Genomic DNA, 19067 nt, shown 5'->3' with positions numbered 1-19067 from the left:
AACTGGAATTTTTCGTGCATTTCATATCTGCACTGCAACTATAACATCTATCGGGTCTGTACGCCCGTAGATTCCATGTTATAGCCCGACAAAAGGCTTGTGAACAGTGGATTGGGTACACAATATAACATCGCAAAGATTGCTTGAGATTATTGACTAAATAGTTGGTTGGTTAAAGATACATTATGGGAGATTTTTATACAGAGTTGGCCATTCTTGCTATAACAGTTCAAAAGTAGATGATGAAAGAAGAATATATTGAAAATTTCAGTCAAATTACTTTATTCTGAACATAGTTATCATCGTTGTAATATTTGACTAGAAATGGTAGCGAAATGCGTCTTCACCTTGGCCGATCGTTTGATTGACAGGCGTTAACTCCACCTACATATCTCGATTATCAAGTAAAGTTTTCAATGGCATACGGAAACGCTCTACAGCGGCCTCGCTAAGTACACTCTATCATTTAGCCTCGATCTAACTGACGTATTTTCATCAGGTTGCCCCATATTTGATTTAATCAATTAGTGAAATCCTATTTAAATCCGAGCTGTAGCCGAGCCATCCGTGGGTCTACAGAGTTGATTTTGGGCTTGTTGTTTAAATAAAGATCTAATTTATAATTTTTATAACATCTGAAGCCTAAATTAAGACTTGCAATAATCCGATTTAGCTCTTGCATAATGTATGTTTAAATAGTTTTACAACAATGGGTTCTGAACGTTCTCAATTGAGAAATATAATTTAAGCAATATGGTAGCCCCGGTGGTTAAGTGTGTAAGACGCTGACTGACTAAGCAGTATCCTGGATTACTTCCCGTCAAACAACAGCATAATTGTTGGAATTATATCAACACAAAATAAACACAAATCTTACAAACAATAAATAAAAATACAATAAAAACATATTTATATAACCATTGACAAGTGTTGCTTTATTCACCAACATCAACAACAATATCAAATTACAGACATTTTTACAGACATAGAAAAAATACAATAAAAACATATTTATATAACCATTGCTTTAATATGGTATTTTTCATTGATTCACCAATCAACAAAAATGTCAAATTATAGACATTTTAAAATTGATGGAAATGAAATGAAATAGGATTTTTAAACTCCCGTTCTGCTCAAAATGGACTAATGAAGACGGGTATACGCCATACAATGTGATATCTCCTCATAATTCAGTGCAAACCTCGCATCAAGTTTCCTAAACAATACGTGTATTTTAAAAATAATGTGGTTTATTTAAAATGTCTCGGAGACTAATAAAAGAAATTTGAACTATAAATAGAAATAGGATCTGTGTTCTACAGGGCCGGCGGAAGCAATTTTTATATTGGGGTGGCTACCATTCTAGGACTTGAGGCGAGGGCCCAGGGACCGCCCAGGCGTATATAGTCGTCACCCTGTCTGTCGGTCAGCATTGCGTGACTTTCCTCGTCCCCTTTTCCGACAACGTTGTGAATAGAAGCTATAGTTTTAACCCTTTCTTGCATAGAGCAATTTGTTCTTTTACCGAAATGTCAAATTCCAACCAGACATGTATTTTCACATTATTAGACATATCCAATACACTTTTTTCAATTATGGTTCCTAAATTGGGAGTTTAGGTGGGGGAGGGGGTCACCGTGCAGCTCTGGGTGGTGAATGCGACACACATCTGATGCCACCATGCAGCCCTGGGTGGCGGTAGGGACACACATCTGATGCAACTATGCACAAAATGGAAGGAATTGAAGACAAAAGTGGAAAATACTTGTCGTGCTCAGATGTAACATTGACATGCTGTGAATTTTATCAACAATTTTATCAACTTTTAGCAGTGTGCGGATGTTTGGCCAATCCAAACAGAAGACATTGCACTAACATTACTTATGTCTGATTGTCTGAACTTGAGGAGTAACTACAACAAAGGGATTTTCTCTGCCCCACAAGCAAGGCATATACCAGGCCAGCAATAGCCTCCACCTATCTTATCTCTATGCTTATGACAGTCATAGTAGAGCAGCTGGATGTCCCATCGCAACAGAGGAAGACATGAAATGAAATGGGGTTTAACGTCCTACTGCTCTGCTCCTAACTGGGCTAATGAAGACGGGCATACGCCATACAGTGTGCTATGAGGGAAATTTTGCCCGGACGGCAGCACTACGGCCTACACTTATATCGAATTCCAACTGCCAACTGATCTTTTACGTGCACGCCAATATGTACACGAGACCTCGGTTATTCGTCCCATCCGAACGACTAGACAGCTTTCCTTGTCAGGCCCTCCATCCTGCATCACTGACAAGAGGGAACCACGCCGGAAAATCTGGATGAACTTTCTATGCCAATGCAGGGATTGAACACACGGCCTCCAGGCTAGCGAGTCAGCGTCTTGCCAACCAAGCCATCGTGACCCCCAGGGGAAGACCTTGCTTTTCACACACGTTGTTCTAATACACCTGGAAGAATATGTTTCGAGCTTGCATCTTGGTGCATACCGGTAACATATATATGGCATGTATAGGGTCACTACTGTGTGCATTGTGGCCACGTTTATTTCTTATTCTTTGAAAAATACTATTTCTACATGTTCTGGAACAAACATTTTACTAAACTGATATAGCACTTTGCCAGTCGGAAAGTCAAACTCGCCTACGTCCACTGGGGGGCTGACATGTTGATTCTGTACCAGGCTATCCCAGGGCCATCTATCAGCGATAAAATAAACTAAAGATGGCACCGTTTGTGGCCAGCATGCAGTTAGAGGTGTAATTATTTGGTGTCAAATTAGTGTGTTATTAGAGTTCGGGCACTTTTGTTTGCCACCTAGATTTAATAATAATTTCTGTGTTTACTTTACTTGTCTGCCCGAAAAGTCATTTTGCCCCACCCACCCCCTGGCCGTACCCCTATGCACGAGGAAGAAAGATAAACAGGGTTTAAACCATGACATTTCGGGACTAACATGTGGTCCAATTTCATATCAATAATTTGTTTGCCAGTATGGGTCTTTATCAGTGAGAGGTAACCGGAAGACTCAGAGAAAACCAACGAGGTTGCACAGGTAACCTTACTTACGTGCATGTGGGGTATCGAAACCATGGCAACTGGAAGTGTTTGACCATCCAACCGCCCTGGGGTCATCAGAGGACGAATCCTATCCATATTCAGCGTTGCATGACCTTACCGTTTAGAGTTACCCCCCCCACCCCTCGCCCATTTGTCATAAATCTTGTGACTCGATTGCTGCTTAAAGAAATGGGGTTTAATATCTGGAATAATGAAGACCAGTTTACACCTTACAGTGTGGTATAAGAGGCTACAGTCTACTCTTATTTCGAATTTCAACTGTCAAGGGTTCTTTTACGTGTCTGCCTATTTGTACACGGGATCTCGATTTTTTGTCCCATCCAAACAGCTAGATAACCAGGCCCTGCGTCCTACACCACTAGACCCTGTCCTTGCCAGGTCCTGCGGCCTACACCACTAGACACTGTCCTTGCCAGGCCCTGCGTCCTACAACACTAGGCCCCGTCCTTGCCAGGCCCTGCGTCCTACAACACTAGGCCCTGTCCTTGCCAGGCCCTGCGTCCTACACCGATGTTCTAACAGATTCTCTTTCGAATTTACTATGAAGTATTGAAGTCATTGGAGGACAAATTCGATACTCGGCATTCCATATTCCATATTAATGTTTTGCTTTCGGATCAGAAGCTGTCAAGACATGGCTGTTATGTGGACGTATTTCTTATAATAATCCAGATAATTAAAATAAAATCCAAGCCCTGGCCCAATTCAAGTGAAATCAGGTTTACCGGTTCACTGTTCTGTCCGGACAGCAGCGTTTTTTGTCCCACCCGAATGACTAGACACTGTTCCCTTCCATAAAAATCAAACCCGTGGCCTACTGATAAGTAAACCAAGGCAAAATATTTCGTACCAGTGTTATCTAAACTAGAAAACCACAGTTATATAATGAAAATACCAAGCCTGATCTTCACCTTTTTGGCTGACAAGTAGATTGGGTTGTATGAAAATCCCACGTCTAGTCGTGAACACAGTGGCAAGCGTGTAAAAAGATTGTTGACAGTTAGCAAAAAAACATATTGTAATGTTTATTTCTATGGTTTTATGGACAATGAGGTAGGAGAATTTTACCCAGACAGTGGCCTTTCCATGAACCTCTTTCTCGATTTCCAACTGTCAATGGGTTTTTTACGTGCACACCAATATGTATACATATGGATGTTGATTTTTCATTATATATAAATGATTTAAAAACAATATTTAATTGTTTATTAACTAATAAATAATATTTATAATTTATGAGATGAGTATAAGAATTATAAAAAAATATTTTTAAAACAGACAGGAGCTTGAATCACGCCTCCTATAGGCCCACCATAAGCAACAAGAACTATTATAGCAAGAACTGTCAGCTCTTTATCTAAATCTTATATTGTAAGGTTATCGACACCCTGTCCGTATCGATGTCTACTATAAAATAAATGTGGGGATGGGAGAGTGGGATAGCCAAATAGCTGGACTTGTCAGGATCTCCGAGCTGGCGTCTTATATTCTGTTGTTTTCCTCCTTCAATGTCTAACGACTAAGACTAATAATACGTTCAATATGCCCGTTCCTTTAATTCAAGGTTATGTCATGACATGAATAACAATAAAATACAGTTAGTAAATCATTCTATAATATATTAAATATGGGAGATAACGTTCACAAACCCTTAACGTCCTTGACGTCGCACATTGGTTAACCCGGTGATAATGGCGGCATATTCTGCCGATTAATGATGACATTTGTAACATTAACATGTATGACCAAGTTCCATCACGGCCACGATTCTCACCTTTCTAATTAGTTAAAAGGTTGTGAATATACCTTAGTTGTTAAAAAGTTTCGGTTTTATCTCTTGGTTACATATTAATACAACGAACAGTTATCTGCCCTTAGGACATTTGTTGTTTATTGCACGATATTATGGACAGGTTGATTTAATTAAGTTATTTACATGTGAATGAGTAATATATAGAAAATAGGTAAAAACACTAAATAATAAAAAGTTCTTGTATATCTAAAAGTCACTTTAAAACACAGTTTTAACATCGCTGTCGTGAGAAGAGAAGAGAGGGCTGGTCATCTTCTCACTTTGTCATAATTAAAACAAGTTAAAATAGGAGATCCAGCTGTTTGATGCCATCGCAGCGGATTGAAAAAAAAGCCTGTGGGAAAAAGAATCCACTGTTTAATGTGGAAAAGCGAAGTTCTCGCAGTAAAAACCACATAGCTGGACTCTGGTTATAAAACATAATTATTATAACAACCAAGATGAAATACTAGTGTTAACAATGATCAAATAGAAATATATGTAACAATCTGAGAAGTCGGTGCTAAGATGGACGTGACACAAGATGGAGGCTAACAAGTAAGTAGAACTTGTAAGTTTTATATCAAATATTACAATAGGCCTATATAAAAGACCGGATTCTATATATTACAATATATTGCATATTTAAGAAAGAAAAATTAACGTTAGAAAATCTCCCAAGTCGGATAAAACAGAAGATTACAGGTGGCCTTGACTTTTGATCATACCCCATTTATATCATCTGTAGAAGATTCCGAATATTGACACGTTTTTAATTTATCATATCTTTGTAAAATACTCAACAGAATATTTTTATACTGACACGCCTTCCAGAGATTCAATTTTTACAATATTGTAGTTTGTAAAGGATTCCTCAATATCTCAAATGTCAGACATTGAATACAATGTAAATAAATATTTTTGTAAATTTGAAGCCAAGATTGTGGAATATACATATTTGGTATGTTTATCTACAAAAGTAGAGGTATATTTTAAATTATTTCAATTTTTTAAAGAAATCTACAACTTCTTCTAGTTCTCTTTGTTTAGCTTGTTTATGTGCACATCTATTCTCCATTACTTCAGCTGACACTTTCCATTTTTCATTCGTTTATCACAGGAAGGACATTTTTTACCTCCTGAAAAAAAAACCAAACATAATCTTATATTATGTGTTACTATTTATTTTAAATGTAGATTAAGTGATATAACATGAAATGGGGTTTAACGTCCTACTTTTCTGCTTCTACAGGACTAATTAAGATCGACATACGTCATACAGTGTACTATGAGGGAAAGTTTACTCAGGCACAGCGACATTCCCATCTAGTCTTCCACGACATTCCAACTGTCTGTCAAGGGTTCTATTACGTGCACGACAATGTGTACAATATGGAGCCTTGCGTTTCTGACTCAGTCAAATAACAGAATACACTTTTAATTTTCAGTCAACTATCTAAAGTGAGATCCGTGGTTTGAATATCGAGCAAATTTAAAAATTAAACAAAACGAATAGAAGACACAAGTAACACTTAATAAACATATCATTTAAGCAGGTGTAAAGTTTTAGTTTTCTTCACCAACTGAGGTAATGAAGACGGTCGCCATGACTTCCAGCAGTATTATAAATATTTACCTATAAATGAAGGTGTTTTCATGTACGTATCTAAACAACCATTATGAAACAGATGACCACAATAAACTCTCTCTATCTGATTTTTACGACCTTTCAATTGATTCTGAAATAAAATATTTTTCACACATTATCTAATTGTTCTGACTTAAAGTTTTAGATTTAATAGTTTTTTTTTTTCAACTAGTTTATAATAAACGGCTGCATCCTAGATTAAACCATTATTAATATTATACAGTCTTTGTCAAGTTTGTTGTTAGGGAATTGATATTCTTTGGTTATTAGACAAAATATAAAAACCATTACCTCAGGATCTTCAGCTAAAACATGTTTTTTACACAGTGGACAGTTTTCTAGTGGATATCTCTTGACACAATCAAGTATCAAATAATCACAAACAACTTTTAATGACGGTTTATGTTCGAATACAGCAGCTCTGAAAAACATAAACAAAACATACGTTTTCTTTTATAGATAATGGAGACAATATTTACAAGACGCTAAAAACATATCAAGGTATTGTTTATACAATTTATAACATTATTCCAATTTTTTACATATATTTTGTAGTGTTTTTACACATAACTATCAATGTAACTGTATTTATTGTATTTTAAGGTTAAATTATTAGAAATTCTAATTGTTTAATAGTACCAGTTGGTCAAATGGATTAAATCCTATTTCTATATCATCCACAAAGGATAACTCTATTTTGATTTATCTCCCCTTAAATTTGTCTGCCTTATCCATCACTCAATAAAAACAATTTACAAATATTTCTAAGTAATATAGTAAATCTCCCCTTAAACCAGAATTTAAAACTTGCCTGCCGTATCACTTCATTCAAAAAAAAATATTTCTAAATAAAATCGTAAATAACGAGTCTATGTCAAGATAGACAGAATCAAGTTCCATGTGATTACTGGTAAACAACAACAAATATAAACAAAGAAATCTGGAGAGATATATTCTAGAAATCAAATAGGCTTTAATCATTTAACTCGGAGTCTGACATGAGAAAAGTGGATGTCAATTTATAAAATGAAAAATAAATCAATTTTTCTTACCTTCTATAGTAAATATATTCTTTCAACATCATTTCAAATATTATTCTATTCCTCTCCAATCATATCTCTTGGTTAATATAATTCATTGTGTTGTTATTTAAAACAATATTGGGTTAAAGTTGACTTTGATGACCACCAAAACATCACATCAGTTGATTTTCTATTCCTGTTATTCAACCTGGTAATACTACTTTCAATTTGTTTATAAATAGATTTAACGTGACCTATTGACTTGTGACGTAATAACCAATGACGTTGTAAAAACTTGTAATGACGTGTTACTAGTTTTAATGGCTGACAGGTAGCCAGTCTGTGTACAGAATGTTGTTGATTGACAGAAAATGGTTTATAACAAAATTTAAAAATTTACATCAAAATAAAACATCTTCATCATTTAGTTCTAACAGAATTATTAACAAGTAAAATAAAGATGTTGTATGATTATTTATATTCTATTTATCAAGGCCTATTTAACATAAATATGATACACATTTTGATTTACGCCACCGACGAGTCCAGTCTAATAAACTACCATAATCACGACACTTGATATTTATATTCTAATTATCAAGGCCTAATTCACTTAAATATGATTCACATTCTTTTTTACCTAACACACGAGCATAGTCTAATAAACTATAACCATGACGACTCTTAACATCTAACATGGCACCAGCAGAGTAGAGTAATTGTATCTTATCTAACGACTGTATGTCAGACGATACACAATAAAATACTGGTGTCACAGTAAAATCATTCCTATCATTTTTATCAAGTCCTTGTTCCAATAAATATTTTACACAGTCTATTGTACCATACAGACACGCATAGTGTAATAAACTATCACCATAACGACCCTTAACATGTAACATGGCACCAGCAGAGAAGAGTAATTGTATCTTATCTAACGGCTGTTTGTCAGACAATACACAATAAAATACTGGTGTCTGATTATAATCACCGACAGGAATATTTAAATCGATATTTTGATGTATTAAAGTTTTGACATCATCAAGTGTACCATATTCACAAGTTCTACGTATTGATTCCCAGTCCATTTTATTGTTGTCGGTTGTTTTATTATAGTTAGTTGTTTTTACATCTTGTGTAACAAATGGTTGGTTTAATAATGGAGTTGTTGATGTGATGGTGGTGGCCATATTGTTTTGTATAGATGTCTGACTATATTTAACATCATCTGAAATTATATAATATTCATACTAGTTGATTACCTGTTCATATATATCGTTCTGATGGTGGTTAAAAACCCTGGCCATCTTTAAACTAGGTTATCTTTGTTGTCTGAACGTACAGGTGGGGTAATTTCGAGTAGGATATACACCTGAGTTATTTTAATTATATTTATAACCCTTGACCATGGTTTGTCACAACATGTGAAAGATATACAACCCTGGCTTAAAAACACTTCAACTAGAAAATTACTTGCCATTTCTTTAATTATTAATTAAAATGGCTAAAACGTAATGACATACCTGGAATTGTCATCCCTTTGCTTTCTTCATCAGTATCTGTAATAGAAACATATATATTAGTAAGTACAGAACAAAGATAGGTTGCCAGACAATGAAACAAACTCACACCAAGGGCGGATCCAGGGACCATGGACAGGAGGGGGCGCACGCGGCGAAGTCGTAGGAGCACCCCCTCCTAAGATAGATATATTAGTAAGTACAGAAGAACCGTACCATGTAAACAAAGATGGGTTGCCAGACAACGAAACATACGCACACCAAGGGCGGATCCAGCGACCATTGCGGAAAATTTCGAAAACTAGAAACCCGGAATACCATTTTTCCAGTGACCTGAGTGAGACAAGAATCTGTTTTAAAGTGCGTCCACTGGATCGACATAGTGGCGGGGGGGGGGGGGGGCGCAGCGTTTGCCCCACCCCTAAATTCACTCTTACTTGCCATTTCTTTAATTATTAATTAAAATTAAAATGGCTAAAACGTAATGACATACCTGGAATTGTCACCCCTTTGCTTTCTTCATCTATTAGTAAGTGATCTGTATCATCCGTATCTGTAATAGAAACATATATATTAGTAAGTGCTGAACCGTACTATTTAAACATAGATAGGCTGCCAGACAACGAAACAAAAGAGCGGATCCAGGGACCACAGGCAGGAGGGGGCGCACGGGAGGCGAATTCGCACGTTGGGGTGACGACAATATATATACGACCAGATTTGATAAAAGCCCAGAAGACAACCCCACTCTGACAAGACACAGAACAGATTGTAATCAAACCAAATGATTATAAATATAGGCTACCGTACCTATGTAACATGTATTAAACATACTTTAGTCGTTACAGCTTTCACAAGGTTCAACCATATCATATAGATATAGGCCTAATGTGTAACACCGACCATAACTCTAGTCTAAGTCTTGAAGTAATTAAATAGACTTCATCGTTTCACTAAATTGTGGACGACGGACGGATTGATAGACGAACGGTAATATGACCACATTTCCATGTACAAGATTATGTACAAGAAAGAAAAAAATTCTGCAACTGAGTCAACCTGTCTTCACAACATTCTTCTGCTAAATGAAATCTCTTGTTGACTGTCGTCTGCTGAATGACGTCACTTGACGACGGTCGTTTGCCAAAAGACGTAATTGAATTAGAACGTTAAAAACATTGACGCCATGTGCTATTTTTCAATAATTGACAAGTTATCGCTGATCAGATCAGCCATTTTTAAAAATGTATATTTTCAGTCTAGAAAAGCACTGCTTTCTTGATTTGTTATCATTCTGGGGTCATATACTTAATTGTATCTAAATAGAGGGCACAGACTGTCGGATCCCCCTTGGAGTTTCGAGACAGGACCAGTGCAATGTCCAAAAATAACCCAAAATCTTTGCTAGGTAAATTTCTTCGTTTAAATATGTGTTGGACCTAATAATGTGTTGGAAAAAACAACATAAATACCCAGTACTAATTATTTCATACACACACCATACGTGATTGTTTAAGATTATTTGAAGGCCAGGTCGACTTATTTCCCTGACAATTATTAAAATAAAATACAATTTAGCTTGATTTGTTTGATTGGTCATTTGTAAATATTCATCTTTCGAATCAGATTATACTATTTTTGAATATTGCTGTCATCATTATGCATAATGACTCCTACCGGTATAAAAAAAAATTATTTGAGCAATGTTAGTAGGCTAGAACCAGAACCGTATGATGTTGCTTAGCAACACAGTCGTATTGAATTTTTGGGAAATCAAGGCACAACACTGTTGAGAGATATTGAAAATTGTAGAAATTTATATAATAGATGAATAGCCTGGGTTTTGAGTTCAGGAAAAGTCACCGGTTAAATATGCTCATCCATTTAGACCATTCCTTTTTAGAATTAAGGTATAAAAGCTTCGTAGACAAACTGTAAAATATCAAGTTGTTGGAAAATTTTGTGATTTGATCTCTGACCCCTGCAGGACCATTTTGCTATAGAATAACAGACAAAAAGTTGAGAAATATTGATTCAAGAGAGATAACTACATATTGTAGGCCTATTGACGATAAATAATCCATGAAACTCTTTTGATTTGTGATAGGCTACTTAAAAATGTTTCTATTGTTTTATTTTACAGCGAATCTCATTCACTCAGTCTCTCTGCCAGAAGAAATTTATATTTATCAGATGTTGAAAGATGTTATAGATGATTTATTGTTGAAATGTTGAAAAATAATAAAACTTGAATATTTTGTGAGATTTCGAAATTTTGTTGACTTATGAGAAGAAAACATTGAAATTAATATGTTCCTATCGGAATAAACATGATTGCACGTAACCGTATTAACAAAATATCAAGATCAGTTGTCACCCTCAATCACAATCATAAGAGCAGGGGTCAATTAATTTCCAATGATTAAATAGAACCTTAACTTCTGTTGGTTTCAGAGCATAATGTGTTCTTCGTGTAGGCTATCAAGATCGTGACCTAACCTCTGATTTAAAACTTTCGGGAAATTCACATACTGATAAAAAAAAAATGGTTGCCAGAATTAAATAATGGTCACCAAAATAGCTGAAAAATGCAATGTTTTTTTCAATGATTCTTATGATTCTACAGGTCAATGTTTTTCGTCCTGAAGAAGAATAAATTATCCAAAACAAAGTTATTACATGCGTAATTAAAGCAACGAAAACTACATTTTTAAAAAAAAAAAAAAAAAGAAGAAATCAACTGATCTCTATACCCACTCTCCACGACAGGGCTGAGGTCACTAGAAGAAAACTTGGACCCATACATAAAATTAGGTAGATAGACCCTTACACTTTTACACCAAAAATACTTTAGTCCTAATGTTATATATACTGTAATACTATTTGATAATTATGCGAAATTGTATTAGACGAATATAAGTGCACCAAAGAATATGAGTTATAATTTGATAATTACATATGTTTTATTTCTATTCTCCATTGTCAGTATATTAGTTATGGTATGAGTTTATTTAAAACGCAAATTAAATTGGTTATGAAATATTGTGAAGAAAACAGAAGGGAAATCTGTGCTGATATGATACATGAATTGAACTATAGGTTAATAAACACATTTATCATACGTCATCTTAATGGCATGTGACCTGTTGACCAAATTTGGTAATGAGACCCTATTGGTATGCAAGGCATGAGGCATGACCAACCACATGATTAAAATTACGTAATATTTGGCAAATTGAATAATTAGTAGCGGAAATCTCGGCATAAACAAGTAACTGGATTTGGACGCTATGGCAGACAGCCATGTAGTTCTTGAAGGGAAAGGATGTAGCGTTTCTCTATCAGCAGACTCGTCGAGTTTGGCTGGATGGAGTTTGAGAGAATGACTTTATTATAAGGCTTGTAACTATGTAACCTATATGTAGCAGTTTTTAATATAAAATGTAGAACCGAAATATGGCATTTGTTGTTTCTGTTATTGATATCATTCAATGTCATACGAGTATCACATATATTTATATATGGTACTTGTCATATCGAAAAATGGTAACGTTTGGATGAATATTATTGGAGATATTTTAAAATAATAACCGCTACACTGTAATTTATACAGCCATCTTACGAGGGAGATTTTGTTCGGCCAGCGGCGTTTTCTTTTACTCTTTTTCGACGTCCAGCTGCCAAGGGTTCTTTTACGTGCACAACAAAATGTACACAGGCCCAGTTTTTCATCATCTCCGAACCACTAAACACTGTCCCCTGCAAAGCAATTTCGTTAAAATCCACCATTATTGTCTTTTTATGGTGTTCAGCCAATTTCTGACCCATCGGCCACGAAAGGGTTAATGATCTAACGAAGCCGTCACAATGCGAATTGTAACAGGGTTGTGTTTTGAGACTCTGTCAATTGTAAGTTGTTAATGAATGGCCTGGCCGTGTCTTTATTAGTTGGTGTTTTGAATGGGGTCTTCCCATATCGCCGACTCACCGAGTTTTGGAAAGTCGACCGCAGCACCCTCTGATTGGATTAAAACGGATTAAAAGCGTTAATGAGGCAGGGACCAGTCATTATTAATATAGTTCACTGAAATTGATTTTCACCACAGACCATTATTGACTTTTTTGCCGAAACAATTATTAAAATTCGTGAAAAGTTTGTTGACTCCCCCCCCCCCCTTACACTGACATTAATATCCCACCCCAGTGTAATTTCTCTGCTTTTGAGCCATTGAATGTTGATGATGTAATATCAGTGGTGTGTCGAATGAAGTGTAAGTCATGTGCTCTGGACCCAATTCCTACAAAACTACTAAAAGAGTGTCTGGATGAAATAGCACCAGCTTTGACGATTATTATAAATGATGTGCTCTCCTCTGGTATTTTCCGGATGATTGTAAGGAGGCCATTGTAAGACCTCTGATTAAAAAAACAAGTCTTGACCATAATGCACTCAAAAGTTATAGACCAGTGTCAAATATTTCATTTTTAGCAAAATTGCTTGAAAAGATCATTTTATCTCAAATAATAGATTATCTCAATCGAAACTCACTGGTCGGTAAATTCCAGTCTGCTTATCGAGAGGGGCATAGCACTGAAACCGCACTCCTTAGAGTGCATAACGATGTTATAGATATGAACAAGGCAGACTGAATTTATTAGAATTTTTGGACTATGTTGGACTGCGTGCAAAAATTTAAAATTGTGTTATGTTATGTATTATAAATTAAAAAAAAAATAAATGCTCCCAAAATTATCTGCTTAATGAGGTTTATCCTTCAGCTTGGGTCTATTGTTCTTGGCCACTCATTCCCATAACGTCGACCAAAATTTTTCCCCTTATAAAACTCGGTGAGTCGGCGATATGGGAATGAACCTTTTGAATAAGTATAGTTTTGTTTTTAAGCCAATATAAATTTGTATAAATGTTTTGGTGGTGGATTATATATTGCATGCATCTAGAATTGTATTGTTAGGATTATGGTGGAAATGTTTTAGTCTTTATGTGGGTTTAGTTCTCAATATTACTCGTATAATTGAATAGGAAAACTGATTGAAGTCTTTCAGTTTTGAAGACTGTCTTCTTCTGAAAAGGTTGTTTATCAGGTTATCTGTGATTGGTTGGTTATTCTTAAGTGTAGCTGGGATAAAACTAAATTACATCCATGCACCTAGTTTGTTTGCGATATCACCTTAGGTGGAAGTGGACGTAATACTCCAGGAACGAACAAACGATGCATCTGGTCAGTTTATCAGATTCAGAGCGAAACATTCACTTAAATATAAATCAGTTCGTTTGCCGTCTTCATCTATGAAATGGTTTGGCCGATAAAAGTGCGACTGAATTAAAGAAATTTTAGGAACTGTATTTTAAAACGAATTTGGCCCAAACGTTTAAAACCGATTTTTCATTTTTGTGAAACGGATCTGGGTGTGTCCGATTGTTTCTTTAAAGCCTTTACATAGGGTGGGGAGGAAAAGTCGGGTTTTTATTTACGTTTTAAGTTATATCTCAAGTCCCTTAATATTACACAATTGTCGCTAACGCCAATAATCTTTTCCACAGGGCCGCCATTTTAAATCGTATGGCTAAGCATAATATATTTTCTTGGTGATTTGGAAGAGAAAACAGATTAACCCAGAACATATTTGTAGATATTAAAACCTTGCTATATCATAGAGTGCCAGGCTTTGGGCTTGATCGATAAATTAATTACTACCCCAGTGTGGCGCATTAATGATCTTGATATGAAAACTGATAAATGAAATGATTTTTTTTTCAAAAACACAAATACTAAAAACTTTGCTTATGGTAAATCACACCGTTTGAATCTCTAATCATAACTGAAAATGATTCGTCATTGATATCCTAACGAAATTTAATTCTGATCTGAATCTTAATTCAACACTGATCCATGTTTTGGAAGTCCTCTTTGACGAGTTTAGAAAGTATATTTAAAAATTATCGAGATGACTTTAATCCTTGGTGTTCGATTTCTGCCATGCTTCACAACAAATGGCCGGAAACCGTATTAAGTCATTTAGATAAAGATTAATGAGGATCGCGCCCCGTCCCAGCGGACTGACTTCTGCCAGTATTTTAACAATTCATTTTAAACTGTTTTCTTTAAACCAATTGGTTAATTTTCACAAGGCAAATTTTACAAAACACTACTGAATTTAAATTTACAAAGGCATGTTCACATATAAATGCATACACGGGGATGGCCATTCAAAAACTAAGCTGTGTTGCGAATGCTAGGAGACCTCAGATTCAATTGAATCTTGGGGCAGATTTTGTCAGGTTGCAAATTACGAAATAAACGAATAGACCCGAATCGTAGTGAGTGTTCATTCGTTTCGGTACATGACAACTCAGGCCAAATACCACTCGGACCAAAACCGACCGGATCAGTTAATAGACCACTCGGACCAAGATAGAAGACCACTCGGACCAAGACCGTATCTCACTCGTACCAAGGCAGAAGATCACTCGGACCAAGATAGAAGACCACTCCGACCAATGTTTTTGAAATAATACAGTGTTGTTTTAATAAATTGATAATAGTGTTTGTTTTAATATTAAAGTGTTATTTTAATAAATTGATATTTATGTTTGTTTTTCTACATTTGTTTTCTTTTTAACTTTCTTATCTCATCATGAAGCATAGAAAAAAATCTCAACGAGTCATCAACAACTGAATAGTTATTAATTCGTATACTTGTATTTCGGAAAAGACTATTCTTTGTGTGTACTATATTTATCGATTTGTACTGCCTTTTATTGCAAGCTTGTCGTGGAATGCGTGTGTTACGTTTGGCTATATTGAACTTATAGTGATCGGTCAATTTGTTAAGCGCTATTACTATTAGTCATATTGTGAGACTTCCCTTAGTTAGTTATTTATTGTCTTATGAGATTTCCCTTTTTACTTTATCGTGTGAGTTATCGAAGTCTGTGTCACTACAGACCCGGGACTGTACAGCGCAGTGGACGCTTACGCCTAGCCCCCCGGATCCATTCACTTTTTTTTTGAATTGTCTGTATGTTTGTGTTTTCCCGAGAATGATGTCCTGTCCGTGTATTTGTTTTTGTGTAAATTTTGTGTGGTGCAGCCCCCCTGCACTTACTATTAGAAAATGAAGTCAGCGTATGACGAATATATGATGTTTGCAACTTTTCAAGATTAATTCGAGAAAATAGGACGGTTTTTTTTGTCGTCAACAATTCGGTAATTATAAATGCAAACATGCCCCAATAACTTTTTGAACAATAATTTAGCATGTGTCATTGTATACATTATCAGAAATCGTATTTAATTAGTCACTTGGACCCAGACCATAGATTGTTGTCATTTACAGCACATGCAGATTTAAATAGAAAGTAGACTTTTCAAGCAGGAATCGGAATATTTAATGAAGCGACTATGAACGTTTTGAAGAATAGAAAGACTTATTTTGTCAGTTTAAAACTCAATTACTGAATATTCCTTAATTTCTTATATTTTTCAGTTAAACATACATTATGCAAGAGCAAAATCTGATTATTGCAAGTCTTAATTTAGGCTTCAGATGTTATAGAAATTATAAATTAGATCTTTATTTAAACAACAAGCCCAAAATCAACTCTGTAGACCCACGGATGGCTCGGCTACAGCTCGGATTTAAATAGGATTTCACTTATCAATTAATTCAAATATGGCGCATCCTGATGAGAATACGTCAGTTAGATCGAGGCTAAATGATAGAGTGTACTTAGCGAGGCCGCTGTAGAGCGTTTCCGCATGCCATTGAAAACTTTACTTGATAATCGAGATATGTAGGTGGAGTTAACGCCTGTCAATCAAACGGTCGGCCAAGGTGAAAGCACATTTCACTACCATTTCTAGTCAAATATTACAATGATGATAACTATGTTCAGAATAAAGTAATTTGATCGAAATTTTCAATATATTCTTCTTTCATCATCTTCTTTTGAACTGTTATAGCAAGAATGGCCAATTCTCTATAAAAATCTCCCATAATGTATCTTTAAGCGTAAGCGTAATTGTAATCGTTATCATCATTATTGTCATCATTGAAATTAAACAGATCATACTTCAAAAAAATAGTTTTTTGATGATTTGAAATAAGTGAGAATTCATGTTTATGCATTATCGAATATTGACCTTGATTAAGGCTTGAGCCCAGAAACTGCAGCGTGTCAAAGTTCAGTTTACGTTTTATCATTAAAATCGGTAGGGACTTTGAATAATCGTGCATGTCGTGTAAATATTTTCAATTAAATTCATCAACATATTATTCCGTTTTTAATATACTACTTTTACCAGAATCTATGATTACCAAAGAACACAGGGCTGGATTAACCATTAAAGATACCTTCCCTGTACAAACTGTGTGATTTGATGATATGTTTGGACTAAAAACATATTCAAACTAATTAATCTATTATAATTGTGCTTTAAATCCTTCTCAAAACATTGTATTCGCGAGAAAATACCCCAAGATTTAAAAATCTATTAAAATGTGTCACGTAACTTGACTGACACGGTACTGTGGCATAGCTACCCTTATGAAAAAGTTCTATAGAAAAAGTACAGGTTTCTATAGAAGTTTGTGGGATTCTAAAGAATGCTATAGAATGCTGCAGGAAAACGAAATTATTCTGTATTTTTTTTTTTACATGACTATAGATTCAAAAACATGTACTATAGTTTTGTGTAGGATTGGTAGATAAATTTTTTCAAGTGTAATTTCCTATAGAATTCTATACAATACTGTAATAAACTATTGGAAAAAAAATAAACCTACAGATTCATTGGTGCTGCTATAGTTTTCTATAGAACTAACTTGTATCCTCCAGTCAGTTGAGTAATCCTTCAGTTTTCTATAGCCTATAGAACCAACTTGCATTCTCATGTCAGCTGTGATTCCTATAGATTTGGTGGTAAAAACTATAGTTTTCTATAGAACTAACTTATTGTCTCAAGTCAGTAGTATATTCCTATAGTTGTCGATGACATTCTGTTGAAAACTAAGAATTATATGTATATTGTCATTTTAACAAATAGCCTACTATAGTTTCCTACATAATATTGTAGAAACAATGTTCTATACTACAGATTTCATGAATTGGTGATGTCTTTTATTCATACTATAGTTTACAATAGAATTTAGTGATGCACTTGTGTGAATTATGTAAACTTTTCCAGCATATTAATTTTCCTGGATGCAGTTTTCCTTAATTTATTGTGATACCAAATGACAAACTAAAATAAGCTTACCACGAAAATTAAATATAAAGTATAAAATAGTGTATATAATATGAATGAAATAGTGATACATGTTGACACTCAAAGGAATTCCCCACCCCAACAAAAATATCAGATAATAAATTATTCTTCAGATAAGTCAATGAAATAAAGACAGTTTATTTGAACTGTTAGGTGATCCTGCTAGTTAGATTTTAATGACTATAGCAGATTCTGTACTCAGATTCTGTCAACCGTGCATACCAGTCGACAAACTATAATTAACAAAAATGAAATGAAATGAAATGAAATGGGGTTTAACGTCCTACTCTTCTGCACTGCCATTGTACTCTATTGAAATCTGTTTGGCCATTGGCTGAATTTAAAATTCAAAAATTCAGTGTATAACAACTTAATATGTTAGTATTAACAAGAAACTGAAGAGAATGATGGTGTTTTTTCACAGATTCGATTAAAGATAGAAAGATAAGTATACTTTATTACTTTCTTAACAATAATATTAAATTACTTTAATTAGATAAGATTTATGTGATTTTGTTATTTATTTAACTTTATTACCTATTCTTTTCCCTATATATCAGTTTTACCAAGAAAAGAACTTTTCATGGTTCGGGCTGGTGAATCATCAACAGAATTCAGATTAATCCATGAGAGAAAAAATAAGCTTATTTAGAAGAATCCAGGCCACGAAATTTCAAATTTTGGCGTAACCAGAAAAATGGTTGT

At 34.8% G+C, this 19067-nt stretch overlaps 1 protein-coding gene across 1 annotated transcript in view; it reads right to left on the bottom strand.

The window, feature by feature from the left end:
- Positions 1-7953: 7953 nt before the first annotated feature.
- The window catches only part of LOC130010759 (uncharacterized), a 63452-nt gene continuing 52338 nt past the window's right edge, over positions 7954-19067 (bottom strand). Inside the window, exons 6-7 of the mRNA XM_056098767.1 lie at positions 9566-9625; positions 7954-7982 (exon numbers count right to left, since the gene is read on the bottom strand). Coding sequence (XP_055954742.1) covers positions 7954-7982; positions 9566-9625 — 89 coding nt within the window. The remainder of the gene's footprint in view (positions 7983-9565; positions 9626-19067) is intronic.

Source organism: Patella vulgata, chromosome 2, assembly GCF_932274485.2.
Source record: "Patella vulgata chromosome 2, xgPatVulg1.2, whole genome shotgun sequence".
In the NCBI taxonomy this organism is placed as follows: domain Eukaryota; kingdom Metazoa; phylum Mollusca; class Gastropoda; family Patellidae; genus Patella; species Patella vulgata.
This window is presented reverse-complemented; position numbering and strand designations above follow the sequence as displayed.